Source organism: Cydia amplana, chromosome 25, assembly GCF_948474715.1.
Source record: "Cydia amplana chromosome 25, ilCydAmpl1.1, whole genome shotgun sequence".
NCBI classification, from domain to species: domain Eukaryota; kingdom Metazoa; phylum Arthropoda; class Insecta; order Lepidoptera; family Tortricidae; genus Cydia; species Cydia amplana.
Genome location: NC_086093.1, coordinates 294,584 through 320,569, shown reverse-complemented (window position 1 = coordinate 320,569; position 25,986 = coordinate 294,584). Strand labels below are relative to the sequence as shown.

At 41.1% G+C, this 25,986-nt stretch overlaps 2 protein-coding genes and 1 long non-coding RNA gene across 3 annotated transcripts in view; 2 read left to right on the top strand and 1 right to left on the bottom strand.

Annotated features, from left to right (window-relative positions):
- LOC134659572 (uncharacterized) overlaps window positions 1–25,986 on the top strand; it is a 145,370-nt gene that overhangs the window by 62,164 nt on the left and 57,220 nt on the right. The window lies entirely within an intron of this gene.
- LOC134659540 (transcription initiation factor TFIID subunit 10-like) overlaps window positions 1–25,986 on the bottom strand; it is a 125,907-nt gene that overhangs the window by 83,761 nt on the left and 16,160 nt on the right. The window lies entirely within an intron of this gene.
- Window positions 90–25,939, top strand: LOC134659565 (uncharacterized). The gene is made up of 10 exons (XM_063515233.1): window positions 90–267; window positions 1,564–1,684; window positions 11,342–11,530; window positions 13,577–13,702; window positions 13,939–14,051; window positions 15,578–15,821; window positions 17,030–17,220; window positions 18,017–18,104; window positions 24,932–25,038; window positions 25,897–25,939. The coding sequence occupies exons 1-9, from the start codon at window positions 149–151 to the stop codon at window positions 24,938–24,940; spliced, it is 1,200 nt and encodes a 399-aa protein (XP_063371303.1). The 5' UTR covers window positions 90–148; the 3' UTR covers window positions 24,941–25,038; window positions 25,897–25,939.

Below are 25,986 nucleotides of genomic sequence, written 5' to 3'. Positions count from 1 at the left end.
AATTTTTGTTAAATTTATAAACTTTTAACGACCAACCAATATTAAATCGATTTAAAAATAAATAGACAACCCGGCGTGAATAAGTACTATACAAAAGGTGTGTAGATAAAGCGTCATACCAGTGATTGTGAAGTGAAGTGACCTTGAGATGCTGGTGCCGGAGGCGGGCGCGACGGGCGAGCTGGTGCTGAAGGTCATCGGGCCCGAGGGGCAGGCGCTCGTCGCCTACTACCCTGACGACACGCTGGTTGAAGAGCTGAAGAACCGGTGAGTTTAGATTATAAACTTTATTTCGGCTTGTTGTAAATCGTGTCTTTTCGACAAGAAAGACCTTACTCAAGTCGGATGTCCCTATTAAATTATTTATTTGTTTATTTTATTTTATTTTAGTACATGGAAAACCAACAGCGCTACATATATCCAGAAATTACAATAGAATCACAGAGCCAATTATAGGTTCTCACTTATAGAAATACAATAAATTATAAAAAGTTTTTGCCCAACTTACGTTACACATACAAGTTCACAAAGCATAAGAACAGATGATCTATATGTATATGATCTATGTTTACAAAAATAAGTAAAAAGAAGAAAAAAGAAAAAACTTTTGCGAGTAATACACATTCAATAATGCACCGAGCCCTGACCTGCGCCAGAATTATTGTCACCCATGAAGTATCTAGTTAATTTATTTTTTATTACTGGTATGATATCACTATATATGTCAAATTGTGGCGGAAAATGTTGATATTAATGTCTAACCTGTCATATCCCAAGGGCTCAAATATGAGCCGTAAATAAATTTTCCAGATTTCCCACGATATTCAAAATTTCAACTCCCACGGCTCAAATGTGAGCCATACTGGGAGACAACGACAAAATTAGTTTTCGGGTCGCGGGATCGGACAAGTTGTCACTCGTTTTGCATCTCTTTTTGCGAGGTGATTCTTTATAATGTAGCAAGTTCATTCAAGTTACAATTATTTTGCGATTAATGGCAGGAGAGAGAGTGCACCAAGAACTTGTGTTCCCTTTGAAGTTTCAACATAACAATCTAAGGTGAGGATGAGGACTCCAATTAAGTTTAATGTCCATAGTCAACTCAAGATCTGTCGCCCAAGTTCCATTCCACGGCATTTCGTATTTCTTTTTTTAGGGTTCCGTACCCAAAGGGTAAAAACGGGACCCTATTACTAAGACTCCGCTGTCCGTCCGTCCGTCCGTCCGTCCGTCTGTCACCAGGCTGTATCTCACGAACCGTGATAGCTAGACAGTTGAAATTTTCACAGATGATGTATTTCTGTTGCCGCTATAACAACAAATACTAAAAACAGAATAAAATAAAGATTTAAGTGGGGCTCCCATACAACAAACGTGATTTTTGACCGAAGTTAAGCAACGTCGGGCGGGGTCAGTACTTGGATGGGTGACCGTTTTTTTGCTTGTTTTTTGTTGATGGTGCGGAACCCTCCGTGCGCGAGTCCGGCTCGCACTTGGCCGGTTTTTTTTAGTTTTCTGTTAGCAAGTTTACGTCGTCTTGTAAAAACATGCTGACTCTGACAGGGCCATCGAGCACTTCTACCGCGGCGAGGCGGGCGCGGCGCGCTACAAGCTGGTGCGCGTCTGCGACTCCTCCACCCTGCACGACTTCCTGACCCTCGCGCAGCAGCAGCTGGAGCCCCAGGTCAGTTCCACCGTCACACTGTCATAGAGAAAAAAATACATAGAGTGCTCACTCCATACATCAGTTTTAGTACCAAAAAGACTATTAGCATCTAGCATCGAGTAGCGGAACTATCAGTACTGCTACTTGACAATAGATGTAGCACCGACAGGAAAGTCTTATCTCAACAGTACTGATAGTTCCGCTACTCGATGCTAGATGTCGACACTGAAATTAATAGTCTGAACTGATGTATGGAGTGAGCACTCTTGTCTTATTATATTTCTCTATGACACTGTTGAGGAGATCAGCACCTAATTAACCCACCATCATTCACCAAACCTAAGCCAACTGGTGACGTCAGATGTAGAGTTAAACCAAGATAACTCTGCACGATGTTGATAGCCCATCAGACTGTGCAAGTTTTATTTACACGTCATAATTTCATAAATTTGACGTTTAAAATAACACTTGCACAGTCGGGCTTTCAAAATCGCTGCAGAGTTATGTTGGTCATAATTTCATAGAAATTTGACGTTGAAATTAACACTGGCACAGTTTGGGCTATTAAAATTGCTACAGACTTATCTTGGTCTAACTCTATCATAAATATGATTAGGGTAACAGCACCAGTGGCCAGCCGGGTACCAGTGGTCAGCCTTTTGAGTCATTTATTGGCCATAAATATCTGGTATATTCGTTTAAACAAATCGCGAGTACTCAAATAGGAGCTTTGATTCCTTATTGGTTAATACGTCACACGACTGGTGCGGTGAGGGAACGGGGGGAAGAAATATACTCGTTCATAGTTCATACAGGTGCTGTTTGTCGACGAGTGCAATTGTGTCATGTCCGCCATATTTTTTACTGCACGTGGTGTTCTCTTAACAGGCAAGAAAAACTATGTTGTAATGTTAAAAGTTATTGTTTTTGTTAATGATTGGTTTATTTATTAGTTTATCTATTAAATTGCATTATATTTGAATGAAAATATCAATAATTTACTTATAAATTGTGGGGGTTGGCCACTGGATAACGCTTTTTTCCAAAGAATCCAGTGCCCAGCCCCCCACGGCTGACCTTTGGGTTATTCGTTTATTTTATTATTTTCGAGCCAATGCGACCGTTAGGACCGTTAAATTTACATTTTCAAATTTAGTTAGGCATGCCCTAGTCAATTTAAAGTAAAACCCAGTAGTCAGCCGCATTTGAAATAACGTTTTAATGCGGCTGAGCACTGGGTTTCGCGGATCCAGTACTCAGCCATTGACCTTGCTTGGTACGTCGCCGCCAAAAATATGTCTACATTTTTAAACCCTATCCCATTGAAATAAGGTTCAAAAGTGTATACATATTTTTGACGTTAACTATACTGTACAGGCTTTGGAGCCTATGTCAAAGCGACAGTGATAAGTGTGTATAGTGAAATTTGCTCATAGCTATCGTCAGGCGCTTACAGTGCTTCGAACATTTTTTAATTGTCATCGTTCACTTCCAATCTGATCTTTGTACAAGCTATACCTTTTTTAATTAAATTAATTTTGCATGTATTTGGGCATTTGATTTACACCATCATATCCTCTAAAGATATGACATGGTGGCCCACGAGGGGAATTAAAGAAGAATCCGCGAAATAATCAATAAAATGTACAATAATTAAATACGACATCGGCCGGCGCGACGAGTAACGGATCTTCAACATCGCAGTTCAAGTCTAGAGGATTGCTGTTGTATTCTGGAGCTACCAGGGGATGTCTAAAGTCACCAGGCTTCAAGAAGCGAAGATCTCCAAACCAGGGTTCGACCAGTGAAACGGCTAAAGTTCACATCGAGCAGTTACGTTCGTACGCCGCCACCAAAGATAAGTGTCTATCCTTCATACAAATTCCAATAATCCTAACAACAGGCAATATAACTATTTAAAATATATCTTCATTTGTGTAAATCAAGTGATTTCAAAGCTATAATTACGTATAAAAACCTTAAATTAGTGCAAAAGGTGCATTGCATCAGATTCTATATCTACCCGAAACATAAAAAAGTGAACAAAGAACTTTGCATTTAACTTTGCAATTTTAGATTATTTTACGTAAATTCGATATAAAAGTCTTTAAATTTTACAAAGTTAACAATAAATTTTAATAATCATCATTATATTTACAAGTTTTGAACGTTCACAATAGTATAACTAAAGTTAAAGTTAAAATATTTTACGTATTGAGTTAATTTAATAGGTTCCGTTTTCCTTATCTTTGTTTACAAGATATTTAGCATTATTTGCCGACTATTCCAGGGCAATTAAACTCCGTGGCTCGGCACCGGCCGGGAGGAGTCTGCTGAGCGTGCGCAGCCGGTTTCCCTGTCATCGGCAAGTACCACCAGAACGAGGAACGTGAGCCATTTTATATTTTTTATTGCATTACTATCTAAATAACTAAAGTAGACACAGTTATTAGCAAAAATGACGAGCGAAACTGAAAAGGCAGATAAGTTAATGCTGCTTCAATTATGTAGAAAAAGAGCGTCCGCCAAAGGACAAATTACTAAATTTGGAAAATATTTAGATAGTATTGCACCAAAGACGGAGTTGGATAATGTTCAATTAACCGAGTTAAATTTAAAACTCGCAAAGTTTGAGGCTTTGTCCGTCAAGGTTGATGAGTTGCAAAGTGAAATAGAGGTTTTAAATTTTGAAAATATTTCGGCTGAAATTGAAGAACGTGACCTCATGGAGCACGAAATCATAGTAAATATTGCCACGGCAAAAAATTTAGTCGAAAGATTTTCTAAACAATTTGAATGCGAAAAAAGGCGCAGTTCCGCGCATAATACGTCATGTTGTGTAGATGACCCCAATCACCCTCACGAAATAGGTTTGAAATTACCTCAAATACAGATTGCCAAATTTGATGGCGCATATTTTCGTTGGTTAGAATTCCGCGATACTTTTGAAAATTTAATACACAAAAATGAGCGTATTTCAGACATACATAAATTCCATTATCTCGTGTCATATCTACAGGGTGATGCGGCTAGGATCATTTCAAATTTGGAAGTGTCAACTAATAATTATGCTGAAGCGTGGAAAATGATTTGCAATCGATATGATAATAAAAGAATATTAATTAATCATCATTTAAATTCATTGTTCAATATTAAACAGCTTCCACGTGAATCAGAGCGATCTTTGCGATTTTTGGTTGATCACGTGACCAAAAACTTGCGCGCCTTAACCAGCCTAGGCCAGCCCACAGACAAGTGGGACGTATTGATAATATTTATGTTATCTTCTAAGTTAGATACCAATACTTTGCTAAAATGGGAAGAATACCGAAACAATTTGGAGGGTGATGTACCCACTTTAGAACAATTTTACAAGTTTATGATCGATCGTGCTGATGTACTCGAATCGTTAAATCGTAACAATAAATCAGACGTTGTTGGTGTGTCAAAGCCGCCTAGCGTCCCTTCTCGTTCTACAACAAATAATAATTACGGTCAAAGACCAGTTCAAAATAATTACGTCAAATCATTTGCAAGCTCAACCAATAATAATAACAATAAAAAACAAAACATATTTGCATGTGTTATCTGTAATGAGCGTCATAGGATTTATGATTGCCCTACTTTCAAGGCGAAGGGGGTTGACGAGAGAATGATGGATGTGACAAAATATAAATTGTGCATAAATTGCCTGAAGCAAGGTCATAGTGAGAGTGAGTGCCGCATGGGTCCATGCCGCGAGCTCGGCTGCACCGAGCGACACAATAGTCTGATCCACAGTCCATCTTCCTCCTCAAGCCACCTCGCTCAAGTAGACGAAGAGGACGCAGTACACGTCAATTATGCTTATCAAAATACTAATCAAGGCCGTCGAGGTTGGTTATCCACAGCAATTATTGAGGTTGAGAATCCCATTGACCATCAAAAGTTAAAAATTCGTGCATTTTTAGACAATGGAAGCGAGTCGTCTTTTATTACTGAGTCTCTCAAGGCCAGACTGTCGTTGAAACCGCGGTCACTTGAAACATTAAATGTTATAGGCATGGGCGACACTCCTTCTAAACATACAATAAAGGGAACTTGTGATGTTCAATTAAATTCAACAAAAAATAAGTTTAGTGCTATATTATCTTGTTACGTCATGGACGAACTTACCGGTCGTATACCAGAGGCGCCCGTCGATATTACCTCATTCAATTTACCTCAAAACATTGAGTTGGCTGATCCAATGTTTTATCAGCCAGGCCCTATAGATGTTGTCATAGGTGCTGACCTGTTCTGGGATATTTTAGGACACGAAGAAATTTCCCTAGGACCAAATAACCCAAAGTTGAGAAGTTCAAAGTTCGGCTGGATAGTATGTGGCCGTATAAACTCAGCTGTATCTAGCAAAAAGATACTCTGCAATCATGCTATAGTTTCTTCTACCCAAAATGAAAATATTGAGAATTTAGTGTCAAGATTCTGGGACTTGGAAGAAGTTCCCAAAAAACAAAACTTAAGTAAGCAAGAAAGTGAATGTGAAAAACACTTCCTCACTCATACTATAAGGGATGAGGAAGGACGATTTTGTGTCAATTTACCATTAAAGGAATCTGTAGATTGTTTAGGCGATAGCTATAATACTGCCAAAAAGCGATTTCTTAACTTAGAGAAACGTTTTAAACGAAATCCTACACTTAAATGTGAGTATACAAAGTTCATTAATGAATATGCTGATCTAGGGCATCTTTCAATTTCTAATGTTGTGCCAAGCCCTAGCCCATCGTACTACCTTTGCCACCATGCTATTATTAAAGAGGAAAGGGAATCTACCAAGCTTCGGGTAGTCTTTGACGGATCTTCCCCCACCACTTCCGGTTACTCTCTTAACGACGTTTTGATGGTAGGTCCTAATGTTCAAGATACTCTATTTTCCATTTTAATTCGTGCAAGACAATACAAGTACCTACTAACTGGCGATATTGAAAAAATGTACCGACAGGTTTTAGTAAACGAGAGTGACAGGAATTTGCAACTCATTTTGTGGAGAGAGGACGAGTCACTGCCTATTCAGACGTTAGAGTTAAACACGTTAACTTATGGCACAGCTAGCGCAAGTTATCTCAGTACACGTTGCTTGTGGGAGCTAGGGCAGCAACAGGATGATGAGTTAATCAAAACCATCATTCAAAAGGACTTTTATGTGGATGATTTAATCACAGGGGCAAATGATCCTCAACAATTAATATACATTCAAAAATCTGTTTCAAACGCATTAAAAGCAGGTTGTTTCAATCTTAGAAAATATAAAAGCAATCATCCATCTATTTTTGACAATCTTGATATAAATAAACAAGATAATTTAACTATCAGTGAGTCTTCAAGTACTTTGGGCCTCGGATGGACCCCTTCAAGCGACACGTTGCATTTTCCTATAAAAATGTCTAATGAACCTGACGCTGTAATAACAAAGCGATTTATAATGTCAAATTCCTTTAAAATATTCGACCCGTTAGGTGTTCTGAGCCCAGTTATTGTTATACCAAAAATTATGCTTCAAAAACTGTGGGAGAAAAAATTAGATTGGGATTCGCCAGTCCCATCAGAAATAAAAAATGAATGGATAAGGTTTTCTGAAAATTTAAAAATACTGTCTAATTTAAACATTCCAAGATGGGTGTTAGGCGATTCATCTAAACGTATAGAAATTCATTCTTTCAGTGACGCCTCTCAATCTGCTTACGGGGCATGCATTTATGTCAAGTCGATAGGTCCGAATGATGATGTTACGGTCAAATTGTTATGTGCAAAGTCTAAAGTTGCACCCATTAAATTCACCAGCATTCCACGGCTTGAATTGTGTGCTGCGCTGGTCGCCGCCAAGCTCACACAATCTGTGTTAGAGTCTCTCAGATATAAGCCAGATAGAATAGTGCATTGGTGTGACTCGAGCGTAGTCTTAGGATGGATCAAGGGTGATATTAATAGACTAAAAACATTTGTTGCCAATCGTATTGGTGAAATAGTAGAGCTTACTTCGCCTCAATCATGGAGGTACGTTCCTACAGATTTAAATCCCGCAGATTTCATTTCGCGAGGTGTTGACCCAAAAAGCATAATGTCATTGGATCTTTGGTGGTCAGGTCCCAACTTTCTACTCAGAAATGAAGACGATTGGCCTGTCTTGAAAATTAAAGATTCCGAACCACTGCCTGAGTTGAAAGTGCATTCCGCAGTAGTAAGTGAGCCAATAGTTGATTTCGAAAGATTCTCTTCTTGTAATAGACTTATCAGATCGTTTGCTTACGTAAAAAGATTCATATTCAACACAAAAAATAGTATCAAACGTACTGGCATTTTAACAGCTGACGAATTGCGTGAATCCTGGCATTCGTTATGCATTATTGCTCAAAGTGAATCTTTCTCAGAAGAATATGAAGCACTTTTAAATAATAAGCCTTTAAGCAATAAAAGCAAAATATTGTGTTTGTCCCCATTTTTAGATAATAAGATAATGCGTGTTGGAGGGCGCTTAGACGCCACAGATTTTTACTCTTTTGATAAAAAACACCCCATTTTGCTTCATGCATCGCATAGACTAACAAGGCTTTACTTCGAAAGAGAACATATCGTCAATATGCACGCTGGTCCTCTCCTGTTATTTTCAACCGTAAGAGAAACAGTGTGGCCAGTGAATGGACGTCACCTAGCCTGGCGTGTTGTAAATAATTGTGTTAGGTGTAGACGTCTACGAGGTACAACCCTACAACCTAAAATGGGTAACTTACCATCCCAACGGATTACTCCCGATTATCCCTTCTTGTCAGTCGGGCTGGACTTCGCTGGTCCTTTTACTATTATTAATCGCAAGGGCCGTGGAAGTCGTTTGATTAAGTGTTACTTGTGCTTGTTTGTCTGTCTTCGTTATAAATGCATCCACCTCGAAGCTGTTAGCGATTTAACTAAGGATGCGTTCATAATGACTCTTCGACGCTTTATAGCGCGCCGAGGCAGACCAACTGAGATTTTTAGTGATAATGGTACTAATTTTGTAGCTGCCGCAAGGGAATTAGGGTCATTTATTAAACAAAACCAAGAACCTCTTTTTGATTTTGCAAGTCAAAACCTTATAAAGTTTAGGTTCATTCCGGCTTACACTCCTCATTTTGGTGGACTATGGGAAGCCGGCGTCAAATCGGCTAAACATCATATAAAGCGTGTTATCGGTAATAGCCACCTCACCTTTGAGGAAATTTCCACTTTATTTGCACAGGTGGAATCTATTTTGAATAGTCGGCCATTATGCCCGTTGTCGTCGTGTCCCAATGACCTCCTTTCCCTATCCCCCGGACACTTTCTTATCGGACGGCCGCTAACTGCTCCACCAGCGCAATACTTGGGTGACTCTAAGGAAAACTACCTCCAACGCTATGAACGCCTGGAAAAAATACAACAGCATTTCTGGCAGCGATGGCAGCGCGACTACCTATCAGAGATGCAGCAAAGGACTAAATGGAAGAGCAATGCTGCCAAACTGAGCGTCGGAGATATGGTGCTTCTGGCAGAAGATAACTCTCCCCCTCTGGCATGGAGGCTCGGCCGTGTTCTACGCCTCATCACTGGGTCCGATGGATTAGCCAGAGTGGCAGACGTCACCACAAACAGAGGCTGTGTGCGCCGCTCTCTTGTGCGTCTGTGTAAGCTTCCGACAGCCGAAGAGCTTCGAGGTTGAAAAGCGAGTTTTCAACGGCCGGGAGTATGTACAGGCTTTGGAGCCTATGTCAAAGCGACAGTGATAAGTGTGTATAGTGAAATTTGCTCATAGCTATCGTCAGGCGCTTACAGTGCTTCGAACATTTTTTAATTGTCATCGTTCACTTCCAATCTGATCTTTGTACAAGCTATACCTTTTTTAATTAAATTAATTTTGCATGTATTTGGGCATTTGATTTACACCATCATATCCTCTAAAGATATGACAATACATAACTTTCTTTTTGCTTTTTCCTGGTCGGTATATGACTTTGTTTATTAATGATAATTAGTAGATCTGCATAGACTCGATTAATTATTTTTTACCGAATACTTACTAGGAACATAATTATATATTACCTGATTTACCTCGTTAATTTTTGACGGATTAATTATTAGAAAATAAATATTGCGATTCTTAGTTTGCAAGAATAGTGTTAGTTAATTAAGTACCTATGGCCAACAAATTTCGTGTCATAAAAATTGTATGTACCTATAAGATTTTTTACAATAAGTAAACAAGTAGGTAAGTAATACATATAATATGCAAAAAAATTATAAACTAAAATTAAAAACTAGAACTAACTACAATAACAATAACTAAAATTATAAATAAAAAATAGATATTATAACATTGTTGATTTTGATATATGCAAAAAATTATAAACTTAAATTAAAAACTACAACTAACTACAATAACGATAACAAAAATTATAAAGAAAAAATAAATATTATAATATCGTTGATTTTGATATAAATATCAGTGATTTTGATCTAATTATTATGAATAGTTTATATAGGCTGAGTACTGGGTACACAGAGGCTGCTTACTGGATTTTGGAGGCTGACTACTGGAGAAAAGTGCCACTTTTTGTTTAAACTTAATTAGAGATATTATAAAGAGGATTGTTATTTTTTTAAATATTTTGTTTTAAAACTATGATAAACAATTGATCTAACCATGTCATCTTTTTAATTATCCGACTAATCCTGTAGAAATGCCGAACGTTCAAACTTAAAAAAGTCGTTATAAGGCTGACTACTGGTGCCTTTACCCTACACATGCAGTCCACATTGTTTATTATGTCCTATGTATTGATTGTTATGTTGTGTGAGAGAATCCGAGAAGATCGTTAAAAATCCCACGCTGCCAGTCCATGACGATTTCTGCCATCCACCTCCCCAGTGACTAAAATCTCGAAATCCACCCTGTTCTGCAGCCCAGACTCTGAACACCTTCAATATCTCAGATCGGTGGAAAGCGGAGTGGTCTTCTGCTACAACAGGGCTGACCGCCCGGTTAACCGACCCGACAAAAAAACCAAAAGGTTTTAACCTCCCTCGCAAACTTTGGTGTCGCCTAAATAGGCTAAGAACCGGGCATGGCCGCTGTAATTCGCTGACATGCAAATGGGGTTGGAAAGATTCTCCACTCTGCGAGTGCGGTCAGGAAGAGCAGACCACAGATCATATATTCCAACGCTGTCCCCTTCACTCGTATTCTGGACCAGCTGAAGATTTGGACTCAGTCCCGCCTGAGTTGGTTGCCTGGCTTAGCGACCTCAAAGCTATACTCTGATTGTCCTTCTTTATTTATTTATTTATTTATTTAACATTTTAAATCAGGCAACAAGGCCCATATTACAAATACCTTACAGACTAACATGTATATGCATTTTATATAAACTTAAAAAACTAAACACTATTTAGGCGACAAAACGGCGTGGCTCCGTTGAATCGTCTGGTCTTGTGTCGGATTCGACAGTTTGCCCCGGAACCTCCGAAACACGACACCCTTCGGCCATACATGCCATACGATTAAATAAATAATTATGTCCTAGATTTTCTGTGTCTTGCTGGATCAGTCTTCTGCTTCTTCAAGTAGCATCTAGAGACGTGTCGTTATCCCGAGTGAGCTGTTTCTCTCGTTGTGTTTGCCAGGAGGAGTTGCTGCTGGTGGAGCTGCGCGTGCCGATGGCGGGCGCGCTGGACCTGGGCGCCGTGCGTGCGCCCGCGCCTGCCGCCGTGGCCGCCGCCACCGCCGCGCTGCCGCCGCCGCGACACCAGCCGCGGCAGCCTAATCTACAGGCTCTGCTGTCCACCAACGAGCTGTCTCACGAGCTGAGGAAGGTACTGTCCTTGTCACTCTTACCTGCCGCCGTGGCCGCCGCCACCGCCGCGCTGCCGCCGCCGCGACACCAGCCGCGGCAGCCTAATCTACAGGCTCTGCTGTCCACCAACGAGCTGTCTCACGAGCTGAGGAAGGTACTGTCCTTGTCACTCTTACCTGCCGCTGTGGCCGCCGCCACCGCCGCGCTGCCGCCGCCGCGACACCAGCCGCGGCAGCCTAATCTACAGGCTCTGCTGTCCACCAACGAGCTGTCTCACGAGCTGAGGAAGGTACTGTCCTTGTCACTCTTACCTGCCGCCGTGGCCGCCGCCACCGCCGCGCTGCCGCCGCCGCGACACCAGCCGCGGCAGCCTAATCTACAGGCTCTGCTGTCCACCAACGAGCTGTCTCACGAGCTGAGGAAGGTACTGTCCTTGTCACTCTTACCTGCCGCCGTGGCCGCCGCCACCGCCGCGCTGCCGCCGCCGCGACACCAGCCGCGGCAGCCTAATCTACAGGCTCTGCTGTCCACCAACGAGCTGTCTCACGAGCTGAGGAAGGTACTGTCCTTGTCACTCTTACCTGCCGCCGTGGCCGCCGCCACCGCCGCGCTGCCGCCGCCGCGACACCAGCCGCGGCAGCCTAATCTACAGGCTCTGCTGTCCACCAACGAGCTGTCTCACGAGCTGAGGAAGGTACTGTCCTTGTCACTCTTACCTGCCGCCGTGGCCGCCGCCACCGCCGCGCTGCCGCCGCCGCGACACCAGCCGCGGCAGCCTAATCTACAGGCTCTGCTGTCCACCAACGAGCTGTCTCACGAGCTGAGGAAGGTACTGTCCTTGTCACTCTTACCTGCCGCCGTGGCCGCCGCCACCGCCGCGCTGCCGCCGCCGCGACACCAGCCGCGGCAGCCTAATCTACAGGCTCTGCTGTCCACCAACGAGCTGTCTCATGAGCTGAGGAAGGTACTGTCCTTGTCACTCTTACCTGCCGCCGTGGCCGCCGCCACCGCCGCGCTGCCGCCGCCGCGACACCAGCCGCGGCAGCCTAATCTACAGGCTCTGCTGTCCACCAACGAGCTGTCTCATGAGCTGAGGAAGGTACTGTCCTTGTCACTCTTACCTGCCGCCGTGGCCGCCGCCACCGCCGCGCTGCCGCCGCCGCGACACCAGCCGCGGCAGCCTAATCTACAGGCTCTGCTGTCCACCAACGAGCTGTCTCATGAGCTGAGGAAGGTACTGTCCTTGTCACTCTTACCTGCCGCCGTGGCCGCCGCCACCGCCGCGCTGCCGCCGCCGCGACACCAGCCGCGGCAGCCTAATCTACAGGCTCTGCTGTCCACCAACGAGCTGTCTCATGAGCTGAGGAAGGTACTGTCCTTGTCACTCTTACCTGCCGCAGTGGCCGCGCCGCCACCGCCGCGCTGCCGCCGCCGCGACACCAGCCGCGGCAGCCTAATCTACAGGCTCTGCTGTCCACCAACGAGCTGTCTCACGAGCTGAGGAAGGTACTGTCCTTGTCACTCTTACCTGCCGCAGTGGCCGCCGCCACCGCCGCGCTGCCGCCGCCGCGACACCAGCCGCGGCAGCCTAATCTACAGGCTCTGCTGTCCACCAACGAGCTGTCTCATGAGCTGAGGAAGGTACAGTGGGCCCAACACGGGAACGGCTTGATATGACACAGTTAATAAGCTTTACAGTTACAGCTTTTTAGTGATAAGACCGCCTGTTTTTAACCTCTTCTTTTAGTAGTAGTAGTAAAACACCTTATTGTACAAAAATCAGAACAAAACAGGAAAAATAACATTCGTCATTAGTACAAAGGCGAACTTATCCCTTTAAGGGATCTCTTCCAGTTAACCTTTCTTCTATATTCTTTTCTGTATTCTTTGTATAGTTTTCTGTAATGAGGTGTGCAATGTATGTATTTGTATTGTATTGTATGTATTGTATTGTATGTATTGTATTGTATGTATTGCATTGTTTGTTTTGTATTGTAGTCTATCCCGCGGGCGAGACACAATGCCCATCTATAGTTTGTCCACTGGTGTGTATTTGTGGTCGTAGATCCTGATAAGCCTGGTGGAGGCGGGCGCTCGGCTGGCGGCGGCCGGGCCGCACCACGCGCGGGCCCTGGCGGAGCTGCGGGCCGCGCTGCAGCCCCCGCGCCCCGCCACACGCCCCGTCGTCGAGGTAACGAGGGGAGAACGTAAAATATCTGACGTAAAAGCTGTAAAAATAGTTGCTCTTCCTGCATACCTACAAACTTTTTTCCAGGATAATTCATTTTTTTTTAGAGGTAAACTAACTCTGCTCAGCTGACTGCCCTAGTGACAACCATCAGGAGACACAGGCGGTTAACGTCCCACAGCATGTACGCTTATAACTCTGCCGGCCTGAACTGTTTAGCTGTATATGTGTGTCTGTAGGTAATTACGCCGGAGGAGATCGCTCGACGCATCGCCGAGCAGCAGGAGCAGCCCCGTACACCGCCTCCCGTGGCCGGCAGCGGCGCCTTCCGCCGCGCAGAACATCTGCAGAGGTCTGTTTAAGAGCCAACAGGAGCTAAAATTTAAATGTTTTAGGTAAATATAACCGTCTCGTTAACGGAAGCGGCTCCTAACACTAGTGCGATAAGGACGAGGCGAAAAATCCTGCGTAAAAATATCAAAAATCGAGGTTTCGTACTCGACTGTTTCCTCCTCCAAAACTTAACCAATCGTAACCAAATTTGGAAATCTAAATGATTATGACATTATCTGTGTCGGACCGTTTTGCTTTTTTGACTAATTGATGTCAGTTTTGAATAGCGCGCCTCTCATTGCGGCATAGTCAATTAGGCCATTTTGGCCATTTTTGAAGGGCTCTAGCGCCTTAAAAAACAAAAATATTAAAAAAAGCAAAACGGTTCGACACAGATATTGACAATATTAATCTGTGTTGAAAAAATCATTGCTCTAGCTTCAAAACCCACGGAGGAAACAGTCGGGTACGTTTGTATGGAGAAATGACCACTCCTGTTGGCTCTTAACTGAACCTTCTCTCTCGTCATCACACCCGTCACGTGTTAATATCACACTTACAAATACTATCGGTCACACGCACCCCACTGTCAACCCTACGTCATCAGCGAGAGGGAGTAATGTTTCAACAAAGACAAGAAACTTCCTCGAGTTCCCACTTTTTTTTTCAATCGCTTTTAATTACATCGGTGTGTTAAATTCAATCGAAGAGATGTTTACAAAAACAACAACTGCTTAGAGCGGTTGACACTTTTTTAAGAACATTGTTAACCGTTTCAGGTGTCAACCAGTGTAGCCAGTTGTGTTGTTTTTGTAAACATCCCTTCAATTGTTCGTCATCGGGCGCGACGGTGAAAATTGGCTCGCACTTAAATCTTGACCGCGCGCAGAAATCGAAACTTCAAAACGTTTTTATCGCGTAATGACACCCGATTCACTTATTCAAAAAGCGGCCAAGTGCGAGTCGGACTCGCCCATGAAGGGTTCCGTATTTAGGCGATCTAAGACGTATAAAAAAAACTACTTACTAGATCTCGTTCAAACCAATTTTCGGTGGAAGTTTACATGGTAATGTACATCATATATTTTTTTTAGTTTTATCATTCTCTTATTTTAGAAGTTACAGGGGGGGGGACACACATTTTACCACTTTGGAAGTGTCTCTCGCGCAAACTATTCAGTTTAGAAAAAACATTTTTGAAGACCTATCCATAGATACCCCACACGTATAGGTTTGATGAAAAAAAAAATTTGAGTTTCAGTTCTAAGTATAGGGAACCCCAAAAATTTATTGTTTTTTTTTCTATTTTTGTGTGAAAATCTTAATGCGGTTCACAGAATACATCTACTTACCAAGTTTCAACAGTATAGTTCTTATAGTTTCGGAGAAAAGTGACTGTGACATACACGGACAGACGGACAGACAGACATGACGAATCTATAAGGGTTCCGTTTTTTGCCATTTGGCCATCCCTAAAAAAAGGACTTAGCCTTTGGTTTTCACGCGTCCAGCGTCAACGAGAGATCAGAGGTGGATATTCGTCAGGTTTCTGGAGGAGTTCCGCGCTTGGCGGTTGTCGTGCGCGCCGGCGGCGGGCGCGGAGGCGCTGGGCGCGCTGCGGGAGCTGGGCTGGGCGGGCGCGGCGGCCGAGCGCGCGCTGCGGGCCACCGGCGGCGCGCCGCCCGCCGCCGCCTGCTGGCTGCTGGGCGAGCGCGGCGCCAGCGTGTGCGAGCTGGTGGACGGGCTGCCGGACGGCGTCGTGCTGCAGGCGCTGCTCAAACAGCCGCAGGTCTGCGAGCCGCCGCAGTAGCACAGAATAACTAATAGTACTACCGTACAGAAAATTCACTCCTTCACAAAAGTCAGATTTAGGTATAAAATTACACCTATATCGCCGCCTGCAAGCAAAATTGAAACTTATAACCGCGCATGAACCGTGAATCTCCTTTGCGCGCCGCAGTTTTATGACCGAATTGTGAGTGTCGACACGGAGTTATCACTTGACAAGTTTTTATACCTAAAGTCTATTTTTTTATTCGGTAGACTGAAATGACAGTTCATAGTATGAACATAAAATGTCATTTCTTACTATGAACTGTCATTTTAGTCTACCGAATAAAAAAATAGACTTTTATACCCACTGATTTATTATTTTTAAAATAAATATGTAGGAATTACAAACGTTGACTATGTAAACATACATTTTTTATCCGGAGATAGTATGTCTGATTCTCACGGAAGTAAGTTTCGAAGCCATTGTGTATTTTCAATTTTGCGCGAGCGCCACGTGACACGACTATCGTGCGCGCCGAGCGGCAGCCCACTGCCATACGCCTGTCCGATGGGCGCGCCGGCCAAATGTACCTAAACTGCGGAGTGAGCACCTTGGCCGCTCCGATATGTCTGATGGCGACTGTACTGCTTTACTCTCAGTTGGTTTATAATTATAGTTTTATCATAGAGAAAAAAATACATAGAGTGCTCACTCCATACATCAGTTTTAGTACCAAAAAGACTATTAGCATATCTAGCATCGAGTAGCGGAACTATCAGTACTGCTACATGTATTGTCAAGTAGCAGTACTGATAGTTCCGCTACTCAGTGCTAGAAGTAGACACTGAAATTAATAGTCTGATCTGATCTGATGTATGGAGTGAGCACTCTTGTCTTACTTATTTCTCTATGGTTTTATCATAGAGAAATATAATAAGACAAGAGTGCTCACTCCATACATCAGTTCAGACTATCAATTTCAGTGTCGACATCTAGCATCGAGTAGCGGAACTATCAGTACTGCTACTTGACAATAGATGTAGCACCGACCGGAAAGTCTTATGCTGTTGAGATAAGACTTTCCGGTCGGTGCTACATCTATTGTCAAGTAGCAGTACTGATAGTTCCGCTACTCGATGCTAGATGCTAATAGTCTTTTTGGTACTAAAACTGATGTATGGAGTGAGCACTCTATGTATTTTTTTCTCTATGGTTTTATTCAGATTCAACGCGGGCTGCTGAACACGCGCATGCTGGTGGCTTTCATCGGCATGGTGGGTCCGGCGAACAGCGCGGCGCTGTGGCTGTCCTCGCCCCGGGGCTCCCCCCTCCTCTCGCAGATCTCGCGCACCTACCACTCGGAGAAGTACTGCCTCGCCGTCAACCAGTTCAGCGAGGAACACAACACCCGCCCGTCTACTTCCAGACAACGATAACTTGCGTATTTTAAAATAGCCTACTGCATTGTAGATGAACTTATAGGAATTTCTTAGTAGTTCGTCTACTCGCTAACAGAGGGCGGTTTAATTAAAAAAAAATAGAGTTCTCATGCCGCTGATTTATTCTACAATTATACGGAAACTGGCCTAATTTTATTTATGGCCAATATAGTTAATAAATTATTTAATTGGTATGTCTTATGATTCTCAGCTCAATAAAAATTTAATCACCTTTATTGATCTAGGTCTAATTGACACATTTTAATCGCCTCAAGGTATGTAGATGTTTGCTATTTTGTTGACTGGGTATAGGTACCTACTACTACATTTATACGATAAAATTAATTCATCGCCATAATCATAGAGAAAAAAATACATAGAGTGCTCACTCCATACATCAGTTGTAGTACCAAAAAGACTATTAGCATCTAGCATCGAGTAGGGAAATATCTGTACTGCTACTTGACAATAGATGTAGCACCGACCGGAAAGTCATATGCTGTTGAGATAAGACTTTCCGGTCGGTGCAACATCTATTGTCAAGTAGCAGTACTGATAGTTCCGCTACTCGATGCTAGATGTCGACACTGAAATTAATAGTCTGAACTGATGTATGGAGTGAGCACTCTTGTCTTACTATATTTCTCTATGCCATAATCATCGAATCTCCTCCAAATTTAAATTTAAATAAAAAATAGTGGTAAAATCTGCAAAAAGATATAATGACCCGAATATGACCCGATCTTTAAAAACGTCGTGTGATGCAGGAAGGTGGCCGGGCTGTTCTGGTCCGGAGGCGCCGTGTGCCGCGCCTGCGCCTTCCCACCAGAAAACTTCCACTTTCCTCACAGCGCGCCAGGTGAGTGTCGAAGTACATATAGGTAATATCATAGAGAAAAAATACATAGATGGCTCACTCCATACATCAGTTTTAGTACCAAAAAGACTGGAATGTAGGTATAAGTAACTTGATACATTATTATTGGAAATTAAACGAACTTACCTGTAAGTGAAGTTCATTTCAATTATATTAGCTGCACAAACTTCGAAATGATATATAACTATGTAGTACGCGCTTATCATTTTAGCCTATTCCATGAATGTTACAGAGAGGCAAAGCCAAAATTAAAAATATGTATCTGATTTATGAACGTAACTCCTACGTTGAACGGTTCCCGCGCTGTCAACTGTCAATGTCATTTAGTTTAGAGTAACAAGCCAAGACATAACACTTTCACTGCCAGTAGCCCGCTAGGGTTCTCTATTCTTAGGTACTTATCGCTACAAAGCGGAAAAAACATATAGTATCCGCTATGCTTGTAGCTCACGCTGGCAGTGAATATGCCAATAGATGGAACAACTTGGCCCCCAATTCAGCAAAGCCAATATTACCATAACTTTGACAGGGATTATAGGTACACGAATCCCTGGTTGTCTCAGGACAACGTGGGTACTGGGTGGGATGGGTTATCATTTCGAAGTTTGTGCAGCTAATATAATTGAAATGAACTTCACTTACAGGTAAGTTCGTTTAATTTCCAATTATTATTACGCTGCACAAACTTCTTCAATGATATATAACTATGTAGATGTTTAGAGATAAGTATTCAAAGTTTGTTTTGGCTTTGTATTATAACAATGAAATCGTTGATTAACAATGATTTATTATTTCATTTTAAATTGGGTACCTTTTTAGTTATCTGTAACTATTTTCAAAATATAGGTAGGTATGTATATTTAGTTTACAACATTATTTAGAGATCTAGTGATATCATTTCATCAAACTGTCTATCGTATAGTATATAGATAGTTGAAACAAAAATAATTTGATCCTTATTTAGTAATAGGTAAGTATTTTCATTTATACCACCAAATACCACATAAAAACTTAATTATTATAGGAATATCAAAGAAATCAAAGGATAGCATGAGATGCAATTATTGGCGAATACAACAACTAAGTATAAGCAACTCTTGGCAGTGTGTTGCTGGTTACACCTTTAAGTAACACTTATTTTCTCATTTATCATAGTAAGGATTTACCAAAATTATTGGATGGAACCATGATTATGAAATTGAGAAATATCATTAAGTACAAGAATCACTCCACCTTGATGTTTTTCTTCCACCAATATTAACTCCTAAACGATTTACACATAACAGGTTAAATAGGTGGTGAAAATAAAAATAAATCTTTTAAGAGCTGACTTAATCCCTCTACAAATCGTTTGGGAAGTGATTTTTTCATGATTTTGAGGGCAATAAATAATCACTAACAAGTTAATAACTACCATCACGAATATTATTGTTCATTATTTATATATAGGTAATCAATGTTTTACACCTCATTCAATTTAAAATTAGTGTTTTCCCTGAAAAAAATAATGCTATGGATAGCATGGGTTGCTGAAATTTATCAATCAGAATAACAGTAAAGTTTGATGTTTTATCAAGGACAGGGTTTTGCACGTTGTGTACAATCACAACAGCTAATAAAAGTGATAAAGTAATTTCTTACTTTTTCTTAATCCTGTAATGAATAATTTTCATTAGTTGGTGACATTGTTAATCAATAATTTAAGACCGATTAAGGGTACTAGGTCACACTTTAAGGTTGAGTTTTGTGTAATCGAAAAAACGTTCTTCATAAAGTGTTCAATTCTATCATTTGAGGAGAGCCTATTCTCCAATAAAAGCACAAGAGCAGATTTACAATTATTTACACATCTATACCTAGCTCCCTCATTACATAAGTAATGCTATTAAAACGGCAAGCACTTCTGAAACAGATGCCATAAAATAATTAATGTAATTATTTTTACATAACATACACCAGTATTTCAAGTGTGTGTGTGTGTGTGTGTGTGCTTGACGGTGTAGGGCGCAAGGGATTACACTGTACTGTACTCCTTTCTCCTCTTCCTCTTCTCCTTCAGTGATGGCTGATGGCACTTCCTGGATAACACTAGGGTAACCAGGATAAAACGCTGTTGAAACTTGAAACCAGTTAATAAAATATGCTTTTATATATGAGAGCTGGGGCGCAAATCTATACAATTATATGTAAGTACATAGGTATGCATATAAATATTTCGTAAACTGAGTAGTTACAATGACCGTGCCTTGATGCCTTCTACTTTTCCTAAATTTTAATACCTTAGATTTCGTTTCAGTTGGAAGGAAAACATAGATAAAATATTTTTTGCAAAAGCATCTAAGTACTTATGTAGAAAAAACATCTGGGTTACTTCACCAGGATATTTGTATAATATCCAATAACTCGGTAGGTATATGGATTTCCAAAATGTTGTAAGAAATTTCAAATTTAATTTTCGTTAAATCTGAAATCTTACATTATTTTCTCTCAATCAGCTTATGACACTTGAAGCACATATAGCATTTAAGTAGAATATTGTAAAGTCTCTTTTCACACCACTGCTAATGTTCCTAGACATAAAAATACTGTATTTCATTTCACCGGTTTATAAATAATTGCGATAGCTGTGTTGTCTTCTCTCAGATGTATCTCAGTGTGGTAAACCGGAAAAGAGGGTCTTTAAACATAAACAAGACCACCATAACCTGAACAAAATTAATGTACCTAATGCATTCTATTAGGCTCATTTAATAATTTCCACACGGGTGTAAGTGTTACTGTAAGTAATTAAATATCTGCAAAAAATATATATTTATAACCCTTTATTTTAATTAGCCATCAATATACGAAATTCAGTATAGGTACTTTTATCTATTCAGCTCTTTAAATACACACATAACCATATTCATTGGCCAAACTTGTAGCTATAGGTACAACAACCCATTTATATGAGCAAAGTTCATTAAAACTAATAACAATGCGACCAATATATAAAGGACTTTATCTGTTGTTTAAGTTTGTATTTGTCCTTATCGGCTAAAGAAATAATTCTAGTATTACCCAGCTTTCTGAGGTAAGTACTAAGGAGCTAGTTTCATTTGATTATAGCTGCATATAGGTAATGGTATCAAGACTAATTAAGTGTATTTTGTATATGTATGCACCTACATAGTATAAAAAACATTTATAATAATGAGCTTCAACAATAGATATATAATCTAAACAATTGCTCATTATGTGACCTCTAGATCTTAGACACTTCATGAAAGGTCTGACACATATCGACACCTAGTCTAATAGTCTAATAATTGGACTTATGTTGTCATTACTTTATTAGTTTCATAACAGTTCCAATTCCCTGTTGACAACCTGTCAGATCCCACGGCTCAGATTTGAGCCAGAACGCTTATGGGTGACGTCACACCTGGGAGTTGACGGGTTAAACTGCTTAGTTGCAATAAATTGACTTCTTAAATATATAGGTATCTGTATTTATTTCTCTTAGGATTTGGTACAGAAAATATTAAAGTCAATATTAAACTGTATAAAGTGTACATTATTTTATAAGAACATCATAGGCATATACACACAGTATATATCACAGTCACATAGTTTTCTAGTATTTGACTATCAATTTCACAGAATTGATCATATTTCGGAATTGTAACCTTCGGTATTGGCACTGACAAAAATTTAATTTTGTATGACAAAATCCTTGTAAATATTGAATATGATGTCACTGCAATTAAAGAAGTGTATTTAAATAAACCACAGCTTTTGAGAATTTGTTCTAAATGAACACAGGCTGTTGTAATGTCACTTGAGTGCGACCACATTGTGACTGCAGAGAGGAAAGTGTTGCTCCGCTTCTTTATCGCTGCTTTTGACCAGGGTTTTTGTATGTTGTAATGTTAAATGAATACTTTATTATATGAAACAAATACAAGTAACAGCAAAACATACATTGGAAAATATGATTGATAATTGAGCCCTTGAAGTTGAAGTACCGGGCCGTAAGCCATTAGTTTTTCTGCTAGATTTTCTTATAATATCACTTGTCGACAGCATGTTTAAAAATAAAATAAAAAATCTCTAATGCCATTTATTGTGCTTTAGTATTTAAAGGACCACTGCCTTAGCGAAGATTCTCAGTGATGATAATCACACAAAAGACGGTCAGTCACTTAAAAGCGACACCCGGTTTCAGCACAAAATTGATTGAGAGCTAAATCATCACAGTTAGCAAACAAATACTTAGCCTTGTTCCTTACTGACAAGCATCTCACCAATAGAGCACCAATAAAATTTTTACAGCGCAGATTATTTTGCATAATCTTGTTTGGGTCATACTGGTTTTGTAATGTTCTTAATTGTACATCTGAAAACAAACAACGAGGTTGTCCTATTAGGATTTTTCCATATCCAAATTTCTGGTGCCTCCGTCCCATGATGTCAATATTTACTCGCTTAATTCCTTGCTTGCTGAAATAAGAATAAATGTTTTAATTCACCTACTTGAAGTCATAGTACATACCAAGAGACGGCCTAATTTTTGCATACCACATTGATTAACTCATGGGGTTAAGAGCCGTGTCTAGACTACAAAACCCAGTTCTAGCAAGACTTGTGGCCTTCCACTGCCATTGGCAGGTAGGATATGAGCCATATCTCAGTGCTGTTAGTAAGGAATAAGTGACAACACCACAATGCCCCAAAGATACTGGCATTGAATGCACCTAGTATTAGTATGTGAAAGATTGCCAAGTCCAAATATCATCAGAGATACCTAGGTTAGTACTCCAAAAAGCTTAGTATAGCTATTTTGCAAACAGATGCACCTAGAATAGTGCTCCAGAATGCAGTGCACAGCTCAGTCACCATGTGCAGTTAGCAGACAGACACACCTATAATAGTGGCCCAGAATGCACAGTGCACAGCACAACCACCGTGTGCAGGTAGCAGACAGATGCACCTAGAATAGTGCTCCAGAATGCACAGTGCACAGCACAACCACCGTGTGCGGTTAGCAGACAGATGCACCTAGAATAGTGCTCCAGAATGCACAGTGCACAGCACAACCACCGTGTGCAGTTAGCAGACAGATGCACCTAGAATAGTGCTCCAGAATGCAGTGCACAGCTCAGTCACCATGTGCAGTTAGCGGACAGATATACACCTAGCTAGAATAGTGTTCCAAAAAATCCAGAATGCACAGGTTAGCACAAACGTCGAAAATCATGAACAAATATTTCTTACCTTGCGTTTATTTTCTTTCGGAATTTTAGATATGTACATTCGGTCGCTGGCGAGCGAGGAGGGCACAGATTGCTTTTTATACGCCACGCGAAAATCGCTTTTTTCTCCACGCCGCTGGCGGAGATCGAGATGATGATGCTGCTAGATTCTTATTTTGATATGCAACATGTCCGGGTGGATAGTCATGCTATCCACGAAACGACGCCGCCTTTGACCTTGGTCGCGAAAGTAGCATTTTCTTCTTCAATCTTCTTGTATTTTCTTCCAATTTTGTAATTGGTCGGACTGTCGTACACTAATATTTTATTTTTTCACATATTTATTATATATTTACTATTATTTCCTATTAAAAAAGTTATATTTTATTAAGCCCTAATGGTCTAGGCTAACATGAATAAACACAATGACATTGACAGTTGACAGCGCGGGAACCGTTCAACGTAGGAGTTACGTTCATAAATCAGATACATATTTTTAATTTTGGCTTTGCCTCTCTGTAACATTCATGGAATAGGCTAAAATGATAAGCGCGTACTACATAGTTATATATCATTGAAGAAGTTTGTGCAGCGTAATAATAATTGTAATACATATAAGGAGAGGCATGTAATATGACTCTCCTCCATATTAGGTTAGGAATGTATCCATATACGGAGAGTCATGTAAGATGACTCTCCTCCACATAAGGAAGGGAATTTAGGTCATGCTACTGGACACCATCCACGTGTAAGTCTCCCCACCTAAACACGTGTAACCTAAATTCCCTAGGTTTATATATATACCAGTTTTTAATAAATAAATTACAGTATTTACTCGGAACTCTGGTGTTTCACTACTGTCCTGGGTCCCATCCTTACAAGACTATTAGCATCTAGCATCGAGTAGCGGAACTATCAGTACTGCTACTTGACAATAGATGTAGCACCGACCGGAAAGTCTTATGCTGTTGAGATAAGACTTTCCGGTCGGTGCTACATCTGTAGTCAAGTAGCAGTACTGATAGTTCCGCTACTCGATGCTAGATGTAGACACTGAAATTAATAGTCTAACTGATGTATGGAGTGAGCACTCTTGTCTTACTATATTTCTCTATGGTAATATGCAGGAAGGTAGCGCCGTCTGTGCTGTCACCGAAAAATTTAAGAGGCAACGATAACTTCCCTATGTATGATGCTACACTCAACGTGCGGCGTCTATGAGAGGCCAAATCCTAGTAAAATAAATGTCACTTAACCTTCTATGCAGTGATGCATAGTTAAAATCGTGGGTTGTTATATTGTAGGTGTGAACATGTATAGAGCAAAAAAAAGTTCTACCTACCAGTGGCGGCGCGTCCATAAAAGCCGATTCCCACCGGCTTGCCTGTTTTTGTACGTTTGAGCAGAGTTGTATAGGAAAAATGTAAGCCAAATTAGCCCCGGCTTGCCTATGGATATGTTTGACGCGCCGCCACTGCTACCTACTCTCTCTAAAAAAAGCACACTACTTTCTGTGGGATTCATGTGGGAATAAAGGCGCTCCTTAGTAAAATATACTGTTGGTTATTTCGTCAGGTTTGCTGACGATGCAGGTGTCACCCGACGACGAGGTGTGCGGTATCTTCAGCATCATCTTCAAGCCGCTGCATCAGTTCGACCTCCGCAGCGTCGTGTTCGGTCGGGTACGACTCTTCACTAACTAGTGCCGCTACTCACCGACAGATGGCGTGGCGGTTATAGTTGTAGATTTATCATCGATACAACTTTCATCTTCATCCCACCAAATCCCACTCGCCAGCTGATCGGCTAGGGGGGCAATTGCTGTGGCCGATTGTAGAAGGGAGGGGGTGGACATACATTTAGTCCTATCCAGAATATAGAGAATATACTCGTAATTCGTTAGACCATAGAGAAAAAATATATAGAGTGCTCACTCCATACATCAGTTTTAGTACCAAAAAGACTATTAGCACCTAGCATCGAGTAGCGGAACTATCAGTACTGCTACTTGACAATAGATGTAGCACCGACAGGAAAGTCTTATCTCAACAGCATAAGACTTTCCGGTCGGTGCTACGTCTATTGTCAAGTAGCAGTACTGATAGTTCCGCTACTCGATGCTAGATGTCGACACTGAAATTAATAGTCTGAACTGATGTATGGAGTGAGCACTCTTGTCTTATTATATTTCTCTATGGTTCAAAAACTAGTAGTAATGTAATAACAGATAGACTTACATAGTTTACACAATTGTTAAAATTAGAATTAGGTATCTTTCTCCTCTTAAGTTAACTTGCATGACATACAATGTACATCTGGTCTCCCGCGATACAGGCCTAGCCTAGTGCGGGGACTCCTGGAATTTCGGCATGTCAATTTAGTTATGCACAACTCTTACCAGTAACTCGTGTTGTAACCACTGTTGTATCCTTTCCGTGCAATAAAATATATTTTTATCTTATCTTATCTTAATTATAGAATCGAAATATAGAGATCGACTATCTCTATATTTTGATTTTCGTGACGATGATCGTTTGCAGGTAGTGCTCCCTTCTCGCACGTTCGAGGCCATGCGCGGTCTCGGCTCCGCTCTCAACTCGCAGCCCGTCGTCGAGATCACCGCCGCGACG